The following is a 19,864-nucleotide window of genomic DNA, read 5'->3' as shown; positions in this document are numbered from 1 at the left end:
AACATCAACGCTGATACATTGTGCTGTATTGATATATATTCTTATGTGATGTGATTAGAAATGGCACTTTACGTCTCCCCAAATCTCAAAACTATATTGTAATTATGAAAAACACATCACGGCAAGTATCAGTAGAAGGGTATCCTACAAAACGCCTGTGTGTTCGTGGCTTCAATCATGTCCAACTCTTGTGACCCCAAGGACGATAGCCCACCAGGTTCCTCTGTCCATGGGATTCTCCAGGCAAAAATACCGGAGTGGGTTGCCATGCCCTCCTCTGGGGGATCTTCCCTACCCAGAGATCGAACTCACGTCTCTTGCATTGCAGGCAGACTCTTTACCTACTGAGCCACCACGGAAACTCTGACAAGTACTCAAAAATCGTCAAGGTCATCAAAGCCAAGTAAAGTCTAACAACTACCAGATCCTGCTTGGTTACATTCTGAAACAGTCATCTTGTTCTGCATAAAGTGATGACCGGGTATGACCTGAGTCAGCTTCTTACCCTATAAAGGGGCTCTGATGCAAAGTCAGAGCAGTCGCGACCCTCACCCCCCACCCCCAACCCCCGTTGCACTCTTACAGGGTCAGGCGGAAATAAAGGTCCATCCAAAGTCAGACTGTAAAGCGAGAATTGGCTCCAGCTTGTCCTCCAAAGCTGAGAGTTTGACACGTCACACACTGCTGCGAGGATTCATGGTGAATGAGGTGCAGCTGCCCCCAAAATGCTTTCCCTGGGGTCAGCAGGCTGGGAGGTGGACAGCTTAAATCCAGAGAACACGCACCCCCACTGACACACTCCCTAGGAGGGCCTCAGAGGCCCCCACTTTGCTGAATAAAGCAGGGAGGGTCAACACTTTGAGGTGGGCCATCTTTGGGGCGCATGGTATTACACGGACTCCTTAAAAATGCCGTGGAGGGCTTCCCAGGTGGCTCAGAGGTAAAGAACCTGGCTGCCAATGCAGGAGACGCGGGCTCAATTCCTGGGTCGGGAAGATCCCCTGGAGAAGGAAATGGCAACCCACTCCAGTCTTCTTGCCTGGAGAATCCCACGGGCAGAGGAGCCTGGTGTCTGTCCTGCAGTCCACGGGGTCGCAGAGAGTCAGACACCACCTAGCGGCTGAACGACACAGCAGCCCCGCCCCAGACATCCTGTCTTAAATGGAACGGGTGTGGCCTGAGGCTCAGGGGTTTTAAAAAGTCCTTCAAGTGGTTCCAATTTGGGAATTACTGGGGTAGGACCAATCATTACTGTGGTCAATGTTTTGCAATATATGTGCATGAAATCAACACATTATACACCTTAAACCTATGCAGGGCTGATGATTCTCTTAATAAAGCTGGGGAGAAAAAGAAAGAAATGCTTTGGGAGAGAACCATTCACGTGGAGACTCAAAGCACGAAGTAGCTGGTCTTACTATTAACTGAGATGGGCATTTTTTAAATTTTTGTTTTTTATACAATTTTCGAAGGTCCCACTCCATTTACAGTTATCACAAAACACTGGCTATAAATTCCCTGTGTTGTACACAACATCCCTGTAACCCAATAGCTGATATCTCCCCCACCCCTAAATTACCCCTCTGCACGTAAGGGGTAGCTACCAGCTACTGCTGGTAACCAGTAGCTTATTCTCTACGTGTGTCTGCTTCTCTTTTGTTATGTTCAGTAGTTAATTGTCTTTTTAGGTTCCACATATCAGTGGTAAAATACAGTATTTGTCTTTCTCTGTCTGACTTATTTCACTTTAGCATGGGCGATGGTTAGTCCCTCAGCCGTATCCGACTCTTTGTGACTCAGTGGACTGTAGCCCGCCAGGCTCCTCTGTACACAGGATTCTCCGGGCAAGAATACTGGAGGGGGTTGCCAGGCCCTCTCCAGGCTCTCCAGGGGGTCTTCCCAACCCAGAGATTAAACCCAGGTCTCCCACGTTGCAGGCGGATTCTTTACTGTCTGAGCCACCAGGGAAGCCTAAGAATACTGGAGTGGGTAGCCTTTCCCTTCTCCAGCGGAACTTCCCAACCCAGGAATTGAACCGGGGTCTCCAGGATTGCAGGAGGATCCTTCACCAGCTGAGCTACCAGGGAAGCCCTCACTTTAGCATACTACGGTCCAATGCTAGCCATGTTGCTGCAAACGGCACAGTTTTGCTCTTCTTATGCCTGAGTAATATCCCATTGTATACATGCACAGCATCTTCTTGATCCGTTCCCCTGTCGGTGGACCCGCAGCTCGTTTCCGCATCTTGGCCATTGTGGATGTTGCCACCATGACCATAGGGGTGCGGTATCTTTTCAGATGAGAGCTTTTGTTTTCATCCAGATATATACCCCAGACTGGACTTGTTGGGTCATATGGTAGTTTTGTTTTTACGTACTTGTTCTTTTTTTCTCTTTCTCATTTTTTAAATTATGAAAATATGATCACATATTTACAGGAGACTTGGAAAAAATAGAACAAAGGTACATATAGTTCCACTATACATTACAATTATGTTTAAGTAGATACACTAATATTTTTGGAGCTTCAATGTCAAAGGAGTTTTATTTTTAGTTCTTTGAGACACCTCCACAATGCTTTCCACAGTGACTGAACCAATTTACATTCAAATTACATCAAATTACATTTGTGCACAACGGGCTATGAGGGCTTGCTTTTCTCCACACTCTCGCCAGCATTTCTTTCTTGTGTTCTTCTTGATGATGGCTGTTCTGATAGGTGTCAGGCGAGATCTCACTGTGGTTTTGAGTTGGTTAAAGCGTCTGCCTCCAATGCGGGAGACCTGGGTTCGATCCCTGGGTCGGGGAAGATCCCCTGGAGAAGGAAATGGCAAACCACTCCAGTATTCTTGCCTAGAGAATCCCATGGACGGAGGAGCCTGGTAGGCTACAGTCCACGGGGTCGCAAAGAGTCGGACACGACTGAGCGACTTCCCTTTCCCTTTTCCTTTATTAGCGATGTTGAAGGGAGGCACACTGTAGAACACTGGGGAAGATTCGTTTGGTAACAAACAGGTGTATATACTACGGGGCTTCCCACGTGGTGCTAGTGGTAAAGAAGCCGCCTGCAGGAAACACAGGAGACGTGGGTTTGATCCCTGGGTCGGGAGGATCCCCTGGAGGAGGGCATGGCAACCCACTGCAGTTTTGTTGCCTGGAGAATCCCAAGGGCAGAGGAGCCTGGCGGGCTGCAGCCCGTGGGGTCGCAGAGTGGGACACGACTGAGCGACAGAGCACGTATACACATGAATTCGCAGGAATCAGATCAGCAAGTCTCACAGAGAAAGTCGACTGAAAGAGCAACAGCAGCTCCCTTAGAGGGCGGTAAGCGCCAGGTCGAGTAAAGTTAACACACACACACACACCCACCCCATTGCTCTGGGCCAGCCAGGTGAGGGCTGTACTCACCCGCGGGTCTTCAGCACAGGTGAACTAAGGCCGACAGAGCATCCTCGCCTGACAGGTGGGAAGGGGCGGGGCAGGCAGGGGCAGAGAGCCGCAGCTCCACGTCTGCCCTGGGTGTGCCCACGCGGGCGTAGCAGCCAATGGACGGCAAGAACGTCACCGCGCGGATCCCCCAAAGGCCCGTCACCACCGCGCTGGCCAGTCGGGATCCCGTCCTAGAGGTGAGGAGTCAGGTTGGCGGGCGTTTCCTCCTGCTTTCTCCCTGGAATCTTCTTCTCCCTGTTTTTCTCCCTTCCTGGTTGGCACCTACTCGCTGAGACCTGCTCTGTGCCACTCTCTCCAGTTAGACTCGTCAGAGCCCAGGAACCAAAGATACCCTCAGCGAGAAGGAGGTGTCCCATTGCTCTGCTTTGATGGAAAAGTCCGCCCACAAAACACATCTGTTTGGGGCATTTCGGTACATCTCTCAGCTCTTCCCAACCTCTAGGTCTGAAGCTGTTCTTTAGCCGCTGAGTTGTATCTGATTCTTTGTGACCCAAGGACTGTAGCCCGCCAGGCTCCTCTGTCCATGGGAGTCTCCAGGCAAGAATACTGGAGTGGGTTGCGTTGCCTCTTCCAGGGGATCTTCCCGACCCAGGGGTCGAACCCGGGTCTCCTGCATTGGCAGGCGGGTTCTTCATCACTGCGCCCCCTGGCAAGCCCCTTGGTCTAAAGTAGAGGATGAAATTGGGGTGCTCCGATTTGAAGATCAGGCCCAGCTGATGCCTATCCATGTCTTAAAGGAGCCTGGGGGTGTTACTGTGTTCATGCGGCTCACTCACTGTGTTAATACCCTCACCGTGGCTCACGGTCATCAAGCTCTATGACACCCTACAGTCCTGAGCGTGCTGTTTGTCGCCGGAGGAAACTGAGTTACCGAGTGAAACGCCTTTGCCTGGGACGCCAAGAGGTGACTCGATATTCCGTCGGGGCCTGATTTCAGGCCCCGTCATCCTAACAGCTTCTGTGGGATCACTCGAGACCCCCGTGCAGCAAATGAACTTATCTACGGAACCAGAGGAACGCACAGGCATAGAGAGCAGTTTTCTCCGGCTGCTGCCTGAGGGCTCCCAGTGGAGGCTAGTCTCTCGCTGCAGAGCAGGGGCTCAGGGCACTCGAGCGTCAGGAGCTGAGGCTCCCGGGCCCTGGAGGCCTGGTGCACGGGCTCAGCTCCCGACGGCATGGGGGACCCTCCCGGGATCGAACCCATGTCCCCGGCACTGGCGGGCGGACTCTTAGCCACTGCACTCCCAGGGAAGTCCTCGGGATACCTTTGTACCAGAAGTCTTTACTGTTTGTGCAACTGGAGGCTACGTTAACAAGCGCGACCGGAAACAACTCATCTAAAAGCCCTGTGACTGATTTCCAGTAAGTGACGGGAAGCCATTTGTCCTTTCCGCTGAGCCTCGCCTGTTAGCCAGGGTCACTCACCGGCACATGTTTTCAATCTTCCTCTACGACTTTCCCGAGGGCCCAGCAGGTAAAGAATCTGCCTGCAGTGCAGGAGACCCGGGTTCGACCTCTGCGTTGGAAAGACGCCCTGGAGGAGCAAATGGCAACCCTCTCCAGTATTCTCTCCTGGGGAATCCCGTGGGCAGAGGAGCCTGGCGGGCTACAGTCCTTGGGGTTGCAAAGAGTCACACACAACTGAGCGAGTAACTCTTCACTCTTCTAACAGGTCCCATTGGCTTCGTTTACCAAAGACCACTTTTCCATGCTACCTGAGCTCTCAGCCTTGCGTCAAGATGAGAGAAGCCAAAACAGCCCCCTTCTCCAGTTACGGACTGCAGTGGTGTTTCGAGCAGCTGGGCAAAGAGGAGTTCCAGACGTTTAAGGCCCTCCTAAAGGAGCACGCATCAGAACGGGCAGCCTGCTCCTTCCTGCTGGTCCAGGTGGACGGGGCCGACGCGGAGTCTCTCGCCTGCCTCCTGAATGAGCATTGCAGAGCCTCTCTCGCCTGGAAGACATCCGTCGACATCTTTGAAAAGATGAGCCTGTCGGCACTGTCTGAGATGGCAAGGGACGAGATGAAAAGTGAGTGAGGTCGGGGCAGACCTCGGGGGCAGGGGAAACGGGGGGTGACCCCAAGTTCCCAGGGGATGGGGAAGGTACCGTTGGTCTCTCGGGGCGGCGGGGGTCGGGAAGGGGCGTCCATCTCTACAGCGAGACTCTGAACTAGAACTCACTCACTCACTGCTCAACCTGCCTCGCTGGAAACCCGAGTCATCTCCAGCCCATGAAACAATGAAGGAGAAGACGGGTCTGCCTGGTGGGTTGAAGGTAACAGATGGGACGTGGAGTCAAAAGTGCCGAGCCAGAGCTCTGATGCCCCCACACATGCGGCTTCTGGCAAATCCTCTCCTTCTCTGCGTCTGGGGAACAGTATTTGTGCTGCTTCTACGTGCTGCTGCCAAGGTCCAATAAGAACGTGAATCTTCAGTTGGTTTTTCCTTATTAATTTTCTGCCCCGAAGATCTGTCCTTCGCCTTGAGCACCCCACTGTTACCTTGTTGCTGTCGATTCCCCTCTAACAGTCGTTAGCATCGGCCTCACGCACCGCGGGGCTGCTATGTTGGGTGCATACGTCTCTGTAATCGTTACATCTTCCTGGATGGACCCCTCAGTCGTCATGTCGTGGCCTTCCTTGTCTCGTATTGTGTATGTGCTCAGTCGTGTCTGACTCTTTGCAGCCCCATGGACTGTAGCCTGCCAGCCTCCTCTGTCCATCTTCCTGGACTTTTCCAGACAAGAATACCAGAGTGGGTTGCCGTTTCCTCCTGCAGGGGCTCTTCCTGACCCAGGGATCACACCCAAGACTCTCATGTCTCCTGCACCGGCAGGGGGATATTTTTACCACTAGCGCCACCTGGGAAGTGCCTTATTTTAAAGTCTGTTCTATCCAATACGAGTATCGAGTATCGCTACTCCTGCTTGTTTTGATGTCCGTTTGCATGGAATATCTTTTTCCAGCCCTTTGCTTTCAGCCTGTGTGTGTCCCTAGGCATTTGGTTTTTTTTTTTCAAGAACAGTAACAGCTGTAGGATGGGTGTCTCCCTTATTTGTTGCCTTAGATTTAGAGATTAAGGTTCAAGGAACTTCTCTAAGGCTTGCCCTCCCTCAGAATGTTGGTACCCATATTCTGGCAATGTACTTACATCAAATTCTGTGGTTATCTTAAGGTATTTAGGAGAAAGGTAGTAGAAAAAAGTAATAGCTTTCCTTTATCAGGAGGAATTCTCTCCTTCAACTGTGGACAAAAACTTAGAGTCCCAACTGTGAGCAGCCAGTTGGCTCTAAAGACTTACAGGTAGTACACGCCTAGATGTAGCTCATCTGTTGTGGCTTGAACAGAAGCTCTTTCTTCTGAGCCTCAAAAAACAATCCCTGGGTGGAAAACATATTAGTAGTGTTCACAGGGAATTGTTGTCATGCAATTGCTCAGTCATGTCTGACTTTGCGATCCCATGGACTGCAGCACACCTGGCCTCCCTGTCCATCACCAGCTCTCGGAGTTTACTCAAACTCATGTCCACTGAGTCGGTGATACCATCCAACCATCTCATCCTCTGTCGTCCCCTTCTCCTCCTGCCCTCAATCCTTCTCAGCATCAGGGTCTTTACCAATGAGTCATCTTCGCATGAGGTGGCCTAAGTATTGGAGTTTCAGCTTCAGCATCAGTCCTTCCAATGAACACCCAGGACTGATCTCCTTTAGGATGGACTGGTTGGATCTCCTTGCAGTCCAAGGGCCTCCCAAGAGTCTTCTCCAACACCACAGTTCAAAAGCATCAATTCTTCGGTGCTCAACCTTCTTTATTGTCCAGCTCTCACATCTGTACATGATCACTGGAAAAACCATAGCTCTGACTGTAAGGACCTTTGTCAGCAAAGTGAAATCTCTGCTTTTTAATATGCTGTCTAGGTTTGTCATAGCTTTCCTTCCAAGGAGCAAGTGCCTTTTAATTTCATGGCTGCAGTAACTGTCTGCAGTGATTTTGGAGCCCAGGATAATAAAATCTGTCACTTTAGGAAACAAGGGTTATAAAATCAAAATAAGAGTGGATGCTTACTGATCAGTACCCCAGCCTAGCTACCGTGCTGAAACTGTCATGTGCCCTGCGTCTCCATTTTCCTTGCTGCAGGGGAATCAGGGAATAAACTGTGAGAGGCCGAGATGTGTGTGGGCCCCCTTCAGTATTCTGGGCTGGGGACGTTTCCATCCCTGATGTGCATAGCTGCCATGATGTTACTGAGACACTGTCTCACCTGTTCTTGATTTCAGAGTATCTACTGGCTGAAATATCAGAAGATTCTTCACCAGCAAAGACTGACCAAGGTCCAGGCATGAAAGAAGTGCCAGGTTAGTTGGGGATCGCGGGGAGGGAAGAAGTGGTGGGAAAATGGATGTGTGTAAATTATGCTGCTATTAACATTTACGTACAAGGATGTGATCGTGGGAAGATTTTTTTTTTGATGTGGACCATTTTTAAAGTCTTTATTGAATTTGTTGCAATATTGCTTCTGCTTTATATTTTTTGTGGTTTTGGCCCTGAGGTATGCGAGATTTTAGGTCCCTGACCAGGGATCAAACCCACAGCCCCTGAATTAGAAGGGGAAGTCTTAGCCGCTGGACCACCTGGGAAGTCCTGGTAGTGATCTCTAAGATATTAGTGGGGCTTCCCAGGTGGCTCAGTGGTAAAGAATCCACCTGGCAATGCAGGAAACCCAGGTTTGATCCCAGGATCAGGATGATACCCTGGAGGAGGAAACGGCAACAAGGACTGTAGCCCGCCAGGCTCCTCAGTCCATGGGGATTCTCTAGGCAAGAATACTGGGGTGGGTTGCCATGCCCTCCTCCAGGGGATCTTCCCCACCCAGAGATCGAGCCCTCATCTCCTGCGTCTTCTGCATTGTAGGCAGATTCTTTACCACGAAGATACATGGCAAGCAGCAAAGTCTATGGTGGGGAGACAGACAAACAGGTAAAGAGTCAGGTATCAAGTGCTGGAAAGAGAGGTTCAGTTAAAGGGACACAGATCTATTTTCCAGAACATCCGTCCACTCTGAGGAAGTGATCTTAGGGACAGAGATCCTTATATACATGTTGCTAGGAAGAAAAAGCGCCCCATAGGCAGGCTGGCTGTATTCGCATCGACTAGGTCTGTGGTCTTTGTTTTGCGTCTTGGCTTGTTTCTCGCTAAAACCCTGACTCGCTTCACACCCAGTCCGGTTCCTCCCCTCGTTTCCATCCCACGCAGGCCCCAGAGAGGACCCACGGGACTCGCGGGACTACAGGATCCACGTGATGACGACATTCTCCACCAGGCTGGACACAACCCAGCGCTTTGAAGAATTTGCCTCCCAGTGTCTGCACGGGCACGCGCTGTCGGGGGCATTTAACCCAGACCCCCAGGGGGGCTTCCGGCCCCTCACCGTGGTTCTGCACGGACCCCCGGGGGTTGGGAAGTCCACGCTGGCCCGGAGGCTCCTGCTGTTCTGGGCGCAAGGCGACCTCTACCGGGGCTTGTTCTCCTACGTCTTCCTTCTCCGCGCCAGAGACCTCCGGGGGTCCAGGGAGACCAGCTTCGCGGAGCTCATCTCCAGGGAGTGGCCGGACGCCCCGGTCCCGGTGGAGAAGGTCCTGTCCCAGCCGGAAAGGCTCTTGATCGTGGTGGACGGACTCGAGGAGCTGGAGCTCGCCTTCGGAGACCAGGACTCCAGCCTCTCGGCCGACTGGGCAGAAAGGCAGCCCGCGACCGTCCTGGTGCACAGCCTACTGAAGAAAGCCCTGCTCCCCGAGTGCGCCCTTCTCCTCACCGTCCGGGACGCGGGCTTGGAGAGGCTCCAAGCCCTGCTCCGGTCTCCCCGTTACCTGTGGGTCGGGGGCCTCTCGGTGGAAAACAGGATGCGGTCGCTCCTCGGCGGCGGGAAGCGCGGACGTCGGAAGATGCTAGCCTGGCACGCGGGGGCGGACCTCCAGGGGGTGCTTGACAAGTGTCAGGTGCCCGTCGTGTGCGCCCTGGTCCGTGAGGCCCTCGAGCTGCAGGCGGAGCCGGGGAAAGGCCTTCCCGTCCCCTGCCAGACCCTCACGGGCTTGTACGCCGCCTTCGTGTTCCAGCGGCTGGCTCCCCAAGAGGCTGGCCGGCGCGCGCTGAGCCGGGAGGAACGCGGCGCCCTGAAGGGCTTGTGCCGGCTGGCCGCGGACGGCGTGTGGAACGCGAAGTTCGTGTTTGACGGCGACGACCTGGGCGTCCACGGGCTGAAGGGGCCCGAGCTCTCCGCCCTGCAGCAGGCAAGCATCCTTCTCCTCGACGGCCGCTGCGAAAGGGGCCACGCGTTCTCCCACCTCAGCCTCCAGGAGTTCTTTGCCGCCTTGTTCTACGTCCTGCGAGGCGTCGAGGGAGACGGGGAGGGCTACCCTCTGTTCCCGCAGAGCCCAAAGAGCCTGACGGAGCTCAAGCAAGTCGACCTCAACGTCCACCTGGTCCAGATGAAGAGGTTCCTGTTTGGCCTCGTGAGCAAGGAGGCGACGCGGGCCCTAGAAACCCTCCTGGGCTGTCCCGTCGCCCCTGTGGCTAAGCAGCGACTTCTGCACTGGATCTGCCTGCTGGGTCAGCACCCCTCCGCCGCCGCCGCCCCCCCAGACTTGCTCGAGGCCTTCTACTGCCTTTTCGAGACGCAGGACGATGAGTTTGTTCGCTTGGCCTTGAACGGCTTCCAAGAAGTGTGGCTGCGGTTGAACCGGCCGATGGATTTAACGGTGTCTTCCTTCTGTCTCCGGCGTTGCCAGCATTTACGGAAAGTTCGACTGGATGTCAGAGAGACGCCAAAGGATGAGTTTGCTGAGGCATGGCCCGGGGCTCCCCAAGGGTGAGTGCCCCACCTCTGCCGTTCCCCTTCTCGTGTTTCTTTCCAACACGAGAGCGGTATAACTGAGCAAAATTGCATGTGTGTAAGGTGTATGACTTGGTGATTGGATGTACCTGAAATAATCACCATCAAGCTAGTCAGCACACCCATCGCCTCATATAGTTACCATTTTCTTTGTGTGTGAAAACACTTAAAGACTATCCCCTGGGTCTATCTACATCGCTGTGCTAATGTGTTAGATCTCCAGAATGTGCTCATCCGGATAACGGCAACTTCGTACCCTTTGGCCAACATCTCCCAGTTCCCTACCCCCAGCCCCGGGCAACCACCGCTCCACGCTCAGCTTCCGTGAATTTGACTGCTTTAGAATCTGAGTGAGAGCGGGCATGTCTCTCCATGACTGGCTTATTTCACTTGGCACAGTGTCCTCTAGCTCAGCTCTGTTGTGGCCAATGGCTACTCTTCCTTCTTTTTCAAGGCTGAATAATATTCCGGTGTGTGTGTGTGTGCACCATTTTCTCTTTTTACGGATTCATTTTTAACTGGAGGATAATTGCTTCACAGTGTTGTGCTGGTCTCTGCCACACTCCACATGAATCAGCCACGGGCACACATGTGCCCCTCCCTCCTGAGCCTCCCTCCCCCCTCCCCCTCCCACCACGCGAGGTCATCACAGAGCACCGGGCTGAGCTCCCTGGGTCACACGGCAAATTCCCACCAGCTGTCTATTTTACATATGGTGATGTGCGTTTCAAGGGCACTCTCCCAACTGCTCCCACCCTCTCCTTCCCCCACCGTGTCCACAGGTCTGTTCTCTAGGTCTGTGTCTCTATTCCTGCCCTGCAAGTAGATGCATCAGTACCATCTTTCTAGATTCCATATACATGTGTTTATATGCGATATTTGTTTTTATCTTTCTGACTCACATCGCTCTGTATAATAGGCTCTATGTTCATCTATGACATAACTGACTCACTTTCATTCCTTTTTACGGCTGAGTAATATTCCACTGAGTATACATGTACCACAACTTCTTTATCCACTCCTCTAGTGGTGGACGTCTAGGTTGCTTCCTTGTCCTGGCTGTTGTAAAGAGTGCTGCAGTGAAACTGGGGTACACACGCCACATTTTCTTTATCCGCTGGTGGACACTTAGGTTGTTTCTCTATCTTGACTATTGTGAATAATGTACAAATATGTCTCTGGGATTCTGATTCCAATTCTTTTGGATACATCCCCAGAAGCGGGATTTCTGTATCGTATGGTAGAGGATGAGATGGTTGGATGGCATCACCAATTCAGTGGACACGAACCTGGGCAAACAGTGCAGGGCAGGGAAGGCTGGTGTATCCAGTCCATGGAGTCGCAAAGAGTCAGACACGACTTGGTGACTGAACAACAACCACAAATGGAAGTTCCATTTTTAATTTTGGGGGGGAAGTTGTGTACTGTTTTCCATAGTGGCTACACTTTGACGTTCAAGACGGAGCTAGAATTCAAGCACAAATCTTACTTGAGAGCTGGCGGTATGCCCCGTGGGTACAGAAGTGTTCAGGAGGCAGTTTGGTTATGACAACACTCCTCCAGACCATGAGATCAGATCCACTCGGAGCCTCTGAGACCCTCCCCATCCTAACAGCCTGACTTCTCTCCTCGGGCATGGATGGGGCAGTTGCTCAGAATCCATCCTGGGCAAACAAATGTTTGTTTCCTCCTCCACAACAGGCTGAAGACCAAGACCCACGATGAGCACTGGGAAGACCTCTGCTCCGTGCTCAGCACACACCCAAACCTACGACAGCTCGACCTGAGTGGCAGCGTCTTGAGCAAGGAGGCCATGAAGACCCTCTGCGTCAAGCTGCGGCAGCCAGCCTGTAAAATACAGCATCTAATGTGAGGCTTCCCAGACCCTGTACATCCCCCTTTGTGTGGCTGTGTCGTGGCTCTCCTCTCCTATCTACTGATCTACAGAAAGTATTTGCAGGGAATAAAGGCTGTGGAAGGTGTAGGAACCAAATTCCCAAAAGTACAGGTTGGGAATGACTAAAGATCTTGTGAAGGGATTACTAAGGTGGGTTCATTTACTCAGGGTTTTGAAGGATGAATAGGAGTTGGTTAGTGGGGGGGGTGAGGGAGGTTCATTTCAGTACTGTATTCATTGATACCATAAACTTACATTGTCTGTCTAATGAATCATGTGTCAGTACCTCCATCAGTGCTATGATACAAAACCCTTCAGATGTCATATGTATTACCTATATATGTGTCTATATATACATGTAACACTGGACATCAAAAATGAAAATATAATGTAAAAAAGAAAATCATAAATGTATTTATAGGTATAATGATTTACACATTGATAAAGAAGAAGCATCAATAAGGTTGCTTTATGGACTCCTGGGTAGGAAAGATCCCCTGGAGAAGGAAATGGCAACCCACTCCAGTATTCTTGCCTGGAGAATCCCATGGACAGAGGAGCCTGGCAGGCTACAGTCCACGGGGTCCCAAAAGAGTCAGACACGACTTTGCAACTAAACAACAACAACATGGTAGCCCTGCTGAGACACTGATGAATGAATCACTACAAAATTTTTATGGCATCCATATTACAGTCATAATCATAATACAATATTGGAAACATTACTATATTTAAAAAACACTTACCTTTAATGATTGGCTGGCAGGCTGTCTCTCTGGTTATAAGAGAGAAAAGCATTCTGCACAGTAATGTAATTCTTTGAAAGTAAAGTTCTAAAATGGTAGGAAAACAAACACATCATTAACTTTATACTGAATACCACTCAGCTTATTCTTGTGTACGGATAAGCTGTCCACCTCAATACCAGTTTCACGTACTATGGTCTACATGTGTGTTTTTATATTTATTGAAAAAAATCCACAAACACATGAACTCGTGTAGTTGAAACCCGTGTTGTTTGAGGAGCAACCGTAAATGCAAATAATGAAAGATCAGAGTCGAAATGAGAAAAGAGAAGGAAAAATGAGGATACAGAGGAACGTCGCCCGGACGTCTTAACTCGCGTCTCCTTTCCTCCTTTGTAGGTTTAAGGGGGCCCGGGTCGCCCCTGGTCTCCGTCACCTCTGGATGACTCTGATTATCAACCGAAGCATCAAGCACCTGGACCTGACGGGCTCCCGCCTGAGAGAGGAGGACGTCCTGGCGGCGGGCGAGGCCCTCAGGCACCCGTGCTGCACGCTGGAGTCTCTGAGGCGAGTCACGTGCTGGGGACGGGCTTTGCTTCTTGGATTTCAGGGCTTTGCTGTTTCTGCTTTTTCTTTTGAAATACGCTTCCACAGAAAGCTGCTGAGGTCTTACAAAGGTTTGGGAGCCTGGGTGTGGTGGGCGGGGATGCATGCACAGCCGTGTGTATGTAATAAACGCCGCGAAACTGGACGCCGAGAAAGGGTGAAGTGGAACCTTTTGGGTCACGTGTATTTCACAATAAAAAGCAGCTTCCGGGGACCTCCCTGGTGGCGCAGTGGCTAAGACTCCGCGCTCCCAAGGCGGGGCGCCCAGGTTCGATCCCTGGTCAGGGAACTAGACCCCGCGTGCAGCCACGAGGAACCCAGTGCCTGTACAGCACACGGAGCTCTGCTCGGGGTTCTGCGGCAGCCTGGACAGGAGGGGGGTTGGGGGCAGAGTCGGACTGACTGAGCCACACACACAGACACACACACGCGTGGTGATACAGGCGTGTGCAGTTAGTGTAGCCATTCACCATTCCAGGGACATCTCAGTTACTGCCAGTTTGTGATTTCCTGGCTGTGTGTTTTGTCAATGAGATTCGCTGGGGCTAAAACCAGGACTACTTGCTGCTTTGGGTGTATTTCGAGAGAGATAAACATGAGGTCTGTTCAGGTTTATTACTGACATACCTCAGTACTATATTATAAACATCAAAATTGCTGAAAGACTACATCTTAATGATTCCTACCAAAAAAAAAAAAATGATACTGTCTGACATGATCGAGATGTTAGCTAATGCTACCTTGGCAGTCATACCGCAGTATATCAATGTATCAAGTCAGCACGCTGCCACCCTGACCTTACACAATGTTATAGGTCAGATAAGTATACAAAACGTCAGCTGGTGATCGTTGCTGTGAATAAAGTAACACGGGGACGAGAAGACGGGGCAGAGGAGGGCGGGCGGGCATGCTTGGGAAGGTGGTGAGACCGACTTACTCAGAGGAGGTAGCATCCCAGAGGGTGAGTGGAAAACCGAACCACAGAAAGGTCTGAGGCTGCGAACAGGAACAGCAAATGCTGGGACCCTCGGGCCAGAGCAGAGCATGCCCAGGAGCCAGCCACAGGGACAGGGCGGCTGACGGGGGAAGGTGGGCTGCTTCCGGGGTGGGGAGGACATGCTTCACGCTGCCTGTCTCTGCAGGTTGGATCGCTGTGGATTAACCCAAGCCTCTTGTCGGGTGATCTCCCAAGCGCTTGCTACGTCCGTCACCCTGAAATCCCTCAGCCTCATGGGAAATAAGGTGGCCGACCAGGGCGTGAAGTCTCTCTGTGACGCCTTGAAGGTCACACCCTGCACCCTGCAGAAGCTGATGTGAGTGGCACTTCTGTTCACCAGACGTATCTTCCTTGCGATCGTCCAAGTCACGGGGGGTGGGGGAAAGGGAGGGGAATTGGCTGATGCATAAGCTGAGGGTTAGAACAGGGAGGGAGGGCCTCCTGGGGGGAGCCCTTTGCGGAAGTTTATTTCTGTTTTAGTCCCTAAGTCGTGTCCGACGCTTTGCGACCCCATGGACTGTAGCCCACCAGGCTCCTCTGTCCATGGGATTCTCCAGGCAAGGATACTGGAGTGGGTTGCCATTCCCCCCTCCAGGGAATCCTCCCGACCCAGGGATGGAGCCCACATCTCCGATGTCTCCTGCACTGGCAGGCGGATCCTTCACCGGCTGAGCCACCATTTCCTTTCTGGCCTCTCTCTTTGCAGCCTGGGGAGCTGTGGGCTCACAGCCGCCACCTGCCAGGACCTGGCCTCGGCTCTCATCAAGAACCAGAGCTTGACACACCTGTCCCTGTCGGGCGACGAACTGGGGAGCGAAGGGATGAGCCTGCTGTGTCGGGCTGTGAGGCTCCCCAGCTGTGGTCTGCAGAGGCTGGCGTGAGTCCACCCCGCGGCCCCCAGAGCATCCGTAGCTCTATCACAGCGAGCGCAGAGCAGTGGGAAAACGGTCAGGACACGGGGACCTCAGTAGTGCCACATCCTGCCCCCTCCTGGCAGCTCCTACCCTGGAAAACTCCACCTCTGCCTCTGTGTTTCCTTCAAGCAGGAAGTCCTCATTCATCCAAATACAACCGCATCTCATTACAGTCCTGTTCTGTAAAGTTGATGCGAGTACGGGATGGGTGAACACAGGATGAGTGACTATCCTGGGAGAGACTCCCACTGCTCCTGGGAGAATACAGGGTTAGGTTCCTGGGAGCCTCTGGTCACAGCGTTTTCTTAAAATTTCTTTTATTGAAGTATAGTGGATTTAGAATGTTGTGTTAATTTCTGTTAATTGTGCAAAAGTGGCTCAATTCTTTTTTAAAACGCTTTTGCATTACGGCTTGTCACAGGATATTGAATGTACTTCCTGTGCTATGCAGTAGGACCCTGTTGTTTACCCATCCTGTGTGTAATAGCTCACGCCTGCTGACCCCAGACTCTCAAGTCTTCCTCCCCCAACGCCCCTGCCCCTTGGCCACCACCAGTCTGTGGGTCTGTTTCCGAGCAAAGTTCATTTGTGCTGTATTTTCTTCAGTCAGTCAATACCTAACCTTGTTTTATGTGTTTCTGTTTACAGACACCTTATGTAATACATATTATTGATTCATTAACATTGAACTTGGGCTTCCCTGGGGGCTCAGGAGTAAAGAATCCGCCTGCCAATGCAGGAGAGTCATCCCTGGGTAGGAAAGATCCCCTGGAGAAGGAAATGGCAACCCACTCCAGTGTTCTTGCCTGGAGAATCCCATGGACGGAGGAGCCTGGTGCGCTACAGTCCATGGGGTCGCAGAGTCGGACACGACTGAGAGACTAAACAACAAATGTGGAACTCGCAGCCGACAGTCCTGTACCTCAGGCCTGCAGGCAGCTTACGGAACACACACGCCTCCTTGCCCTCAGCGCCGTCCCTGGGCGCCGTCTGAAAGGACGCGGTCGCCCTGAGGAGCACACCTGACCTCCCTCTTCCTGGTGTGTGCCCCGCAGGCTTAACGCATGCAGCCTGGATGTGGCTGGCTGTGGCTTCCTCGCCTTCGCACTCATGGGCAACAGGCACCTGACACACCTGAGCCTCAGCCTGAACCCCCTGGAAGATCCCGGGGTGAACCTTCTGTGCGAGGTCATGATGGAGCCGTCCTGTCCCCTCCAGGACCTGGAGTAAGTTTCCCCACTTGTCGGAGGTCAGGTCTACCCTGTGGAGGCGTGGGGTTCTAGACGGTCGAAAGATTGCACCCCGAGGTAGTCCTGGGGCCCATCTCCGCATCCCCGTCTCTCTCTCTTCCCCCACCTCCATCTCTACCGCTCTCTCCCGCTCCCCCCACCTTCCCTCCCCTCGCAGGCTGGTGAAGTGCCACCTCACTGCCGCGTGCTGCAAGAGTCTGTCCAACGTGATCACGAGGAGTCAGCGCCTGAGAAGCCTGGATCTGGCCGCCAATGCCCTCGGTGACGAGGGCATTGCAGCGCTGTGTGAGGGACTGAAGCAGAAGAACTCCCTGACGAGACTCGGGTACGGCCCTGGGGTCACCTCCTAGAGGGCTGGGTGCAGGGGAGGGGAACCCAGACATGAAGTCGCTCCCACAAAGACCGGGTTCTGTTCACCATCCCATCGAATGAGACCCCAACCTCGGCAGAGGAGCAGACTGAGGCATCCAGTCCTACTGGGCACCTGTATATGGTTGAATGAAATAGCAAATGCTGGAGAACATGGTCCTGAGGTGGTAAGAACTAAGCAGATAAATGTTTGCTGGACACAGTGCCAAATGGTAGAAGTGTACAGACCCTGGCGTTGCTGGTCTAGTGAGAAGGATGGATCAAAAAGCAAATGGTGACATGGGTGGAGCTCAGACTCTCGAAAGCATCAGAATCACCCCAGAGGCTTGTTAGAACAGTGCACCAGTTCATACAGTGGACTACTACACAGCCCTGAAAAAGGATGAACTAATGCCATTTGCAGCAACATGGATGGACCTAGAGACAATCACACTGAGTGAAGTAAGTCAGACAGAGAAGGACAAATATCACATGATATGACTCGTGTGGGATCTTAAGAAATGATATCAGTGAACGTACTTATGAAACAGACTCACAGACACAGAAAACAAACTAACGGTTACCAAAGGGGAAAGGGGTGGTGGGAGAGGGATAAATTAGGAGGCTGGAACTAATATACGCAAAGTACTGTGTATAAAATAATCAACAAGGGCCTACTGTAGAGCACAGGGAACTCTACTCAATATTCTGTAATAACCTCTGTGGGAAAAGAATCTGAAAAACAATGGATATGTGTGTGGTGTCACCGAATCGCTCTGCTGCACACCTGAAACCAATACCACATTATGAATCGACCAGTCGGACACAAGTGAGTGAGTGGACTGAGCTGAACTGATGCTCCCATAAAAATATTTAACAATTAAAACAGACCTCCCCACTGGTAACCACTAGTTTGCTCTCTGTATCCATGATGCTATTTCTGCTTTCTTCATTCATTCATTTTACTTTTTAGATTCCACACTTAAGTACAAACATGCAGTGTTTGTCTTTCTCTGGCTTCCTTCACCACGCATAATACGCTCCAGGTCCAGCCATGTTGTTGCGAGTGGCAAGATTTTGCTCTTTTTTATGGCTGAATAGTATTCCACTGTACTTCTAAATTGCAGTAGGCAGTTCCCTGGGGGTCCAGTGGTTCGGACTCTGCACTTCCAATGTGGGGGGCATGGGCTCGATCCCTGGTTGGGGAACTAAGATCCCGCACGCCATGTGGCATGACCAAATGATAATAATGATAATAACAATAAGAGATATCTCTTTAAAATAAAATTTTTTAAAATGTTGTACAAGCAAGAATACCGCAGTGGGTTACCATTCCCTTCTCCGGGGGATCTTCACGACCCAGGGATCGAACCAGGGTCTCCTGCATTGGCAGGCAGGTTCTTTACCATCTGAGCCCACCAGGGGAGCCCAAATAACAATAATAAAGAAAAGAGACAGCTATCTAAAGTAAATAAATGAGCCTGTAGTGGAAGTCAAATACAGATTGGAGGGCAGCTCCCAGACGGCGGGGTCCTTCTTGGCTGTGCTGCCCTGCAGGTTGGAGGCGTGTGGACTGACCTCCGCAGGCTGCGAGGCCCTCTGCTCCGCCATCACCTGCAGCCGGCGCCTGGTCAGCCTGAACCTGATGCACAACGACCTCGGTCTCAGAGGAATGACGACGCTGTGTCCCGCCTTCACACATCCCACATCTAATCTACAGACCATCGGGTGAGTCCCCAGAGATGGTCTCTGAAATGCAAATGTACAAACAAAATGTGTGTATCTTCCAAAAAAACAGAAGGAGAATTACTGCAGGGTCCGGCCATCCCACTTGTGGTCTTGGTGGTAGTTTGGTCGCTAAGTCGTGTCTGCCTCTATTGTGAGCCCCCTGGACTGTACCCCTCGGGGCTCCTCTGTCCATGGGGATTCTCCAGGCAAGCACAATGGAGTGGGTTGTTATTTCCTTCTCCAGGGGATCTTCCAGACCCAGGGATGGAACTCGGGTCTCCTACATTGCAGGCAGCTTCTTTACCATCTGAGCCACCTTGGAAGCCCTAAAAGATACAGAATTTGATTTTTTAAAAAGGGTGGGGGGCTGAGTTTTCTTCTAGGGGGAAGGCGCTGTCTGTCCTCAACAGTGCAAGAGGAGGCTTCGGACCCTTGGGCGGGGTGGTGTCCGGGAGTGCTGAGGAAGGGAGAGGCGTCAGAAGCAAATTCCCAGAGTAACAAGGCCCCTTTCCACCCGCTCCCCAGGCTGGGGAAAGAGCAGTGCCCAGCCGGAGTAAGAAGGCTGCTGGAGCCGCTGCAGAGACTCAAGCCCCACGTGGTCATCAGTGACGCCTGGTACTTGGAGGAGGAGGACCGGCTCTGGTGGAGAACCTGAAGCCGGGAGGACCCTCCCGCCCCGACCACCCCCACTCTGATGGGGGACCATTCCTGATCCTCACAAAGCCTCACTGGTGGTGGTTGCTGAGTATGCACTTCAGCTCGGTTGTCGGTGTCTGCCTCTGACGAAGGCGTGTGCCCTTCACGTCCTGGGACCTCAGCTCTCTGTGAAGCGTCTGTCCTACCCAAGCACACGGGAGGATTGAATAAAGACTGAGCATCTGGAAGCAGCATCCAGTGTCTTCTTGGTCGATGGGGGTGTGACTCCAGGGCGGACGAGGGAGGACCTGGGTCTTTAAAAAAGTCACAACTCTGTTGATGTTTTAAAAAAAATTTTTTTAAGTGCATATCTGAATCTCAAACGAGGATGTGACTATCACTATCA

At 52.0% G+C, this 19,864-nt stretch overlaps 1 protein-coding gene across 1 annotated transcript; it reads left to right on the top strand.

Annotated features, from left to right (window-relative positions):
* The first annotated feature begins 5,188 nt into the window (after positions 1-5,188).
* On the top strand, positions 5,189-19,709 carry NLRP5 (NLR family pyrin domain containing 5). Its single transcript, XM_081512328.1, has 11 exons — positions 5,189-5,477; positions 7,725-7,802; positions 8,701-10,312; positions 12,038-12,205; positions 13,379-13,546; positions 14,728-14,898; positions 15,289-15,459; positions 16,552-16,722; positions 16,904-17,071; positions 18,652-18,822; positions 19,348-19,709. The coding sequence occupies exons 1-11, from the start codon at positions 5,189-5,191 to the stop codon at positions 19,475-19,477; spliced, it is 3,297 nt and encodes a 1,098-aa protein (XP_081368454.1). The 3' UTR covers positions 19,478-19,709.
* Positions 19,710-19,864: the final 155 nt, after the last annotated feature.

The sequence above is a fragment of the Giraffa tippelskirchi genome, chromosome 7, assembly GCF_054371585.1.
Source record: "Giraffa tippelskirchi isolate mGirTip1 chromosome 7, T2T-mGirTip1v1.2.pri, whole genome shotgun sequence".
NCBI classification, from domain to species: domain Eukaryota; kingdom Metazoa; phylum Chordata; class Mammalia; order Artiodactyla; family Giraffidae; genus Giraffa; species Giraffa tippelskirchi.
Note: the sequence above shows the minus strand (reverse complement) of the source record. Positions and strands in the feature narration are given on the sequence as shown.

What these genes read in the sequence shown, in the direction of transcription:
- NLRP5 (XM_081512328.1), top strand. Translation starts at nt 5,189, where the DNA reads ATGAGAGAAGCCAAAACAGCCCCCTTCTCCAGTTACGGACTGCAGTGG. An exon ending in GGCAAGGGACGAGATGAAAA is followed by an intron (nt 5,478 to 7,724) that starts GTGAGTGAGGTC and finishes TCTTGATTTCAG; the next exon opens with AGTATCTACTGGCTGAAATA. An exon ending in TGCACCCTGCAGAAGCTGAT is followed by an intron (nt 14,899 to 15,288) that starts GTGAGTGGCACT and finishes CTCTCTTTGCAG; the next exon opens with CCTGGGGAGCTGTGGGCTCA.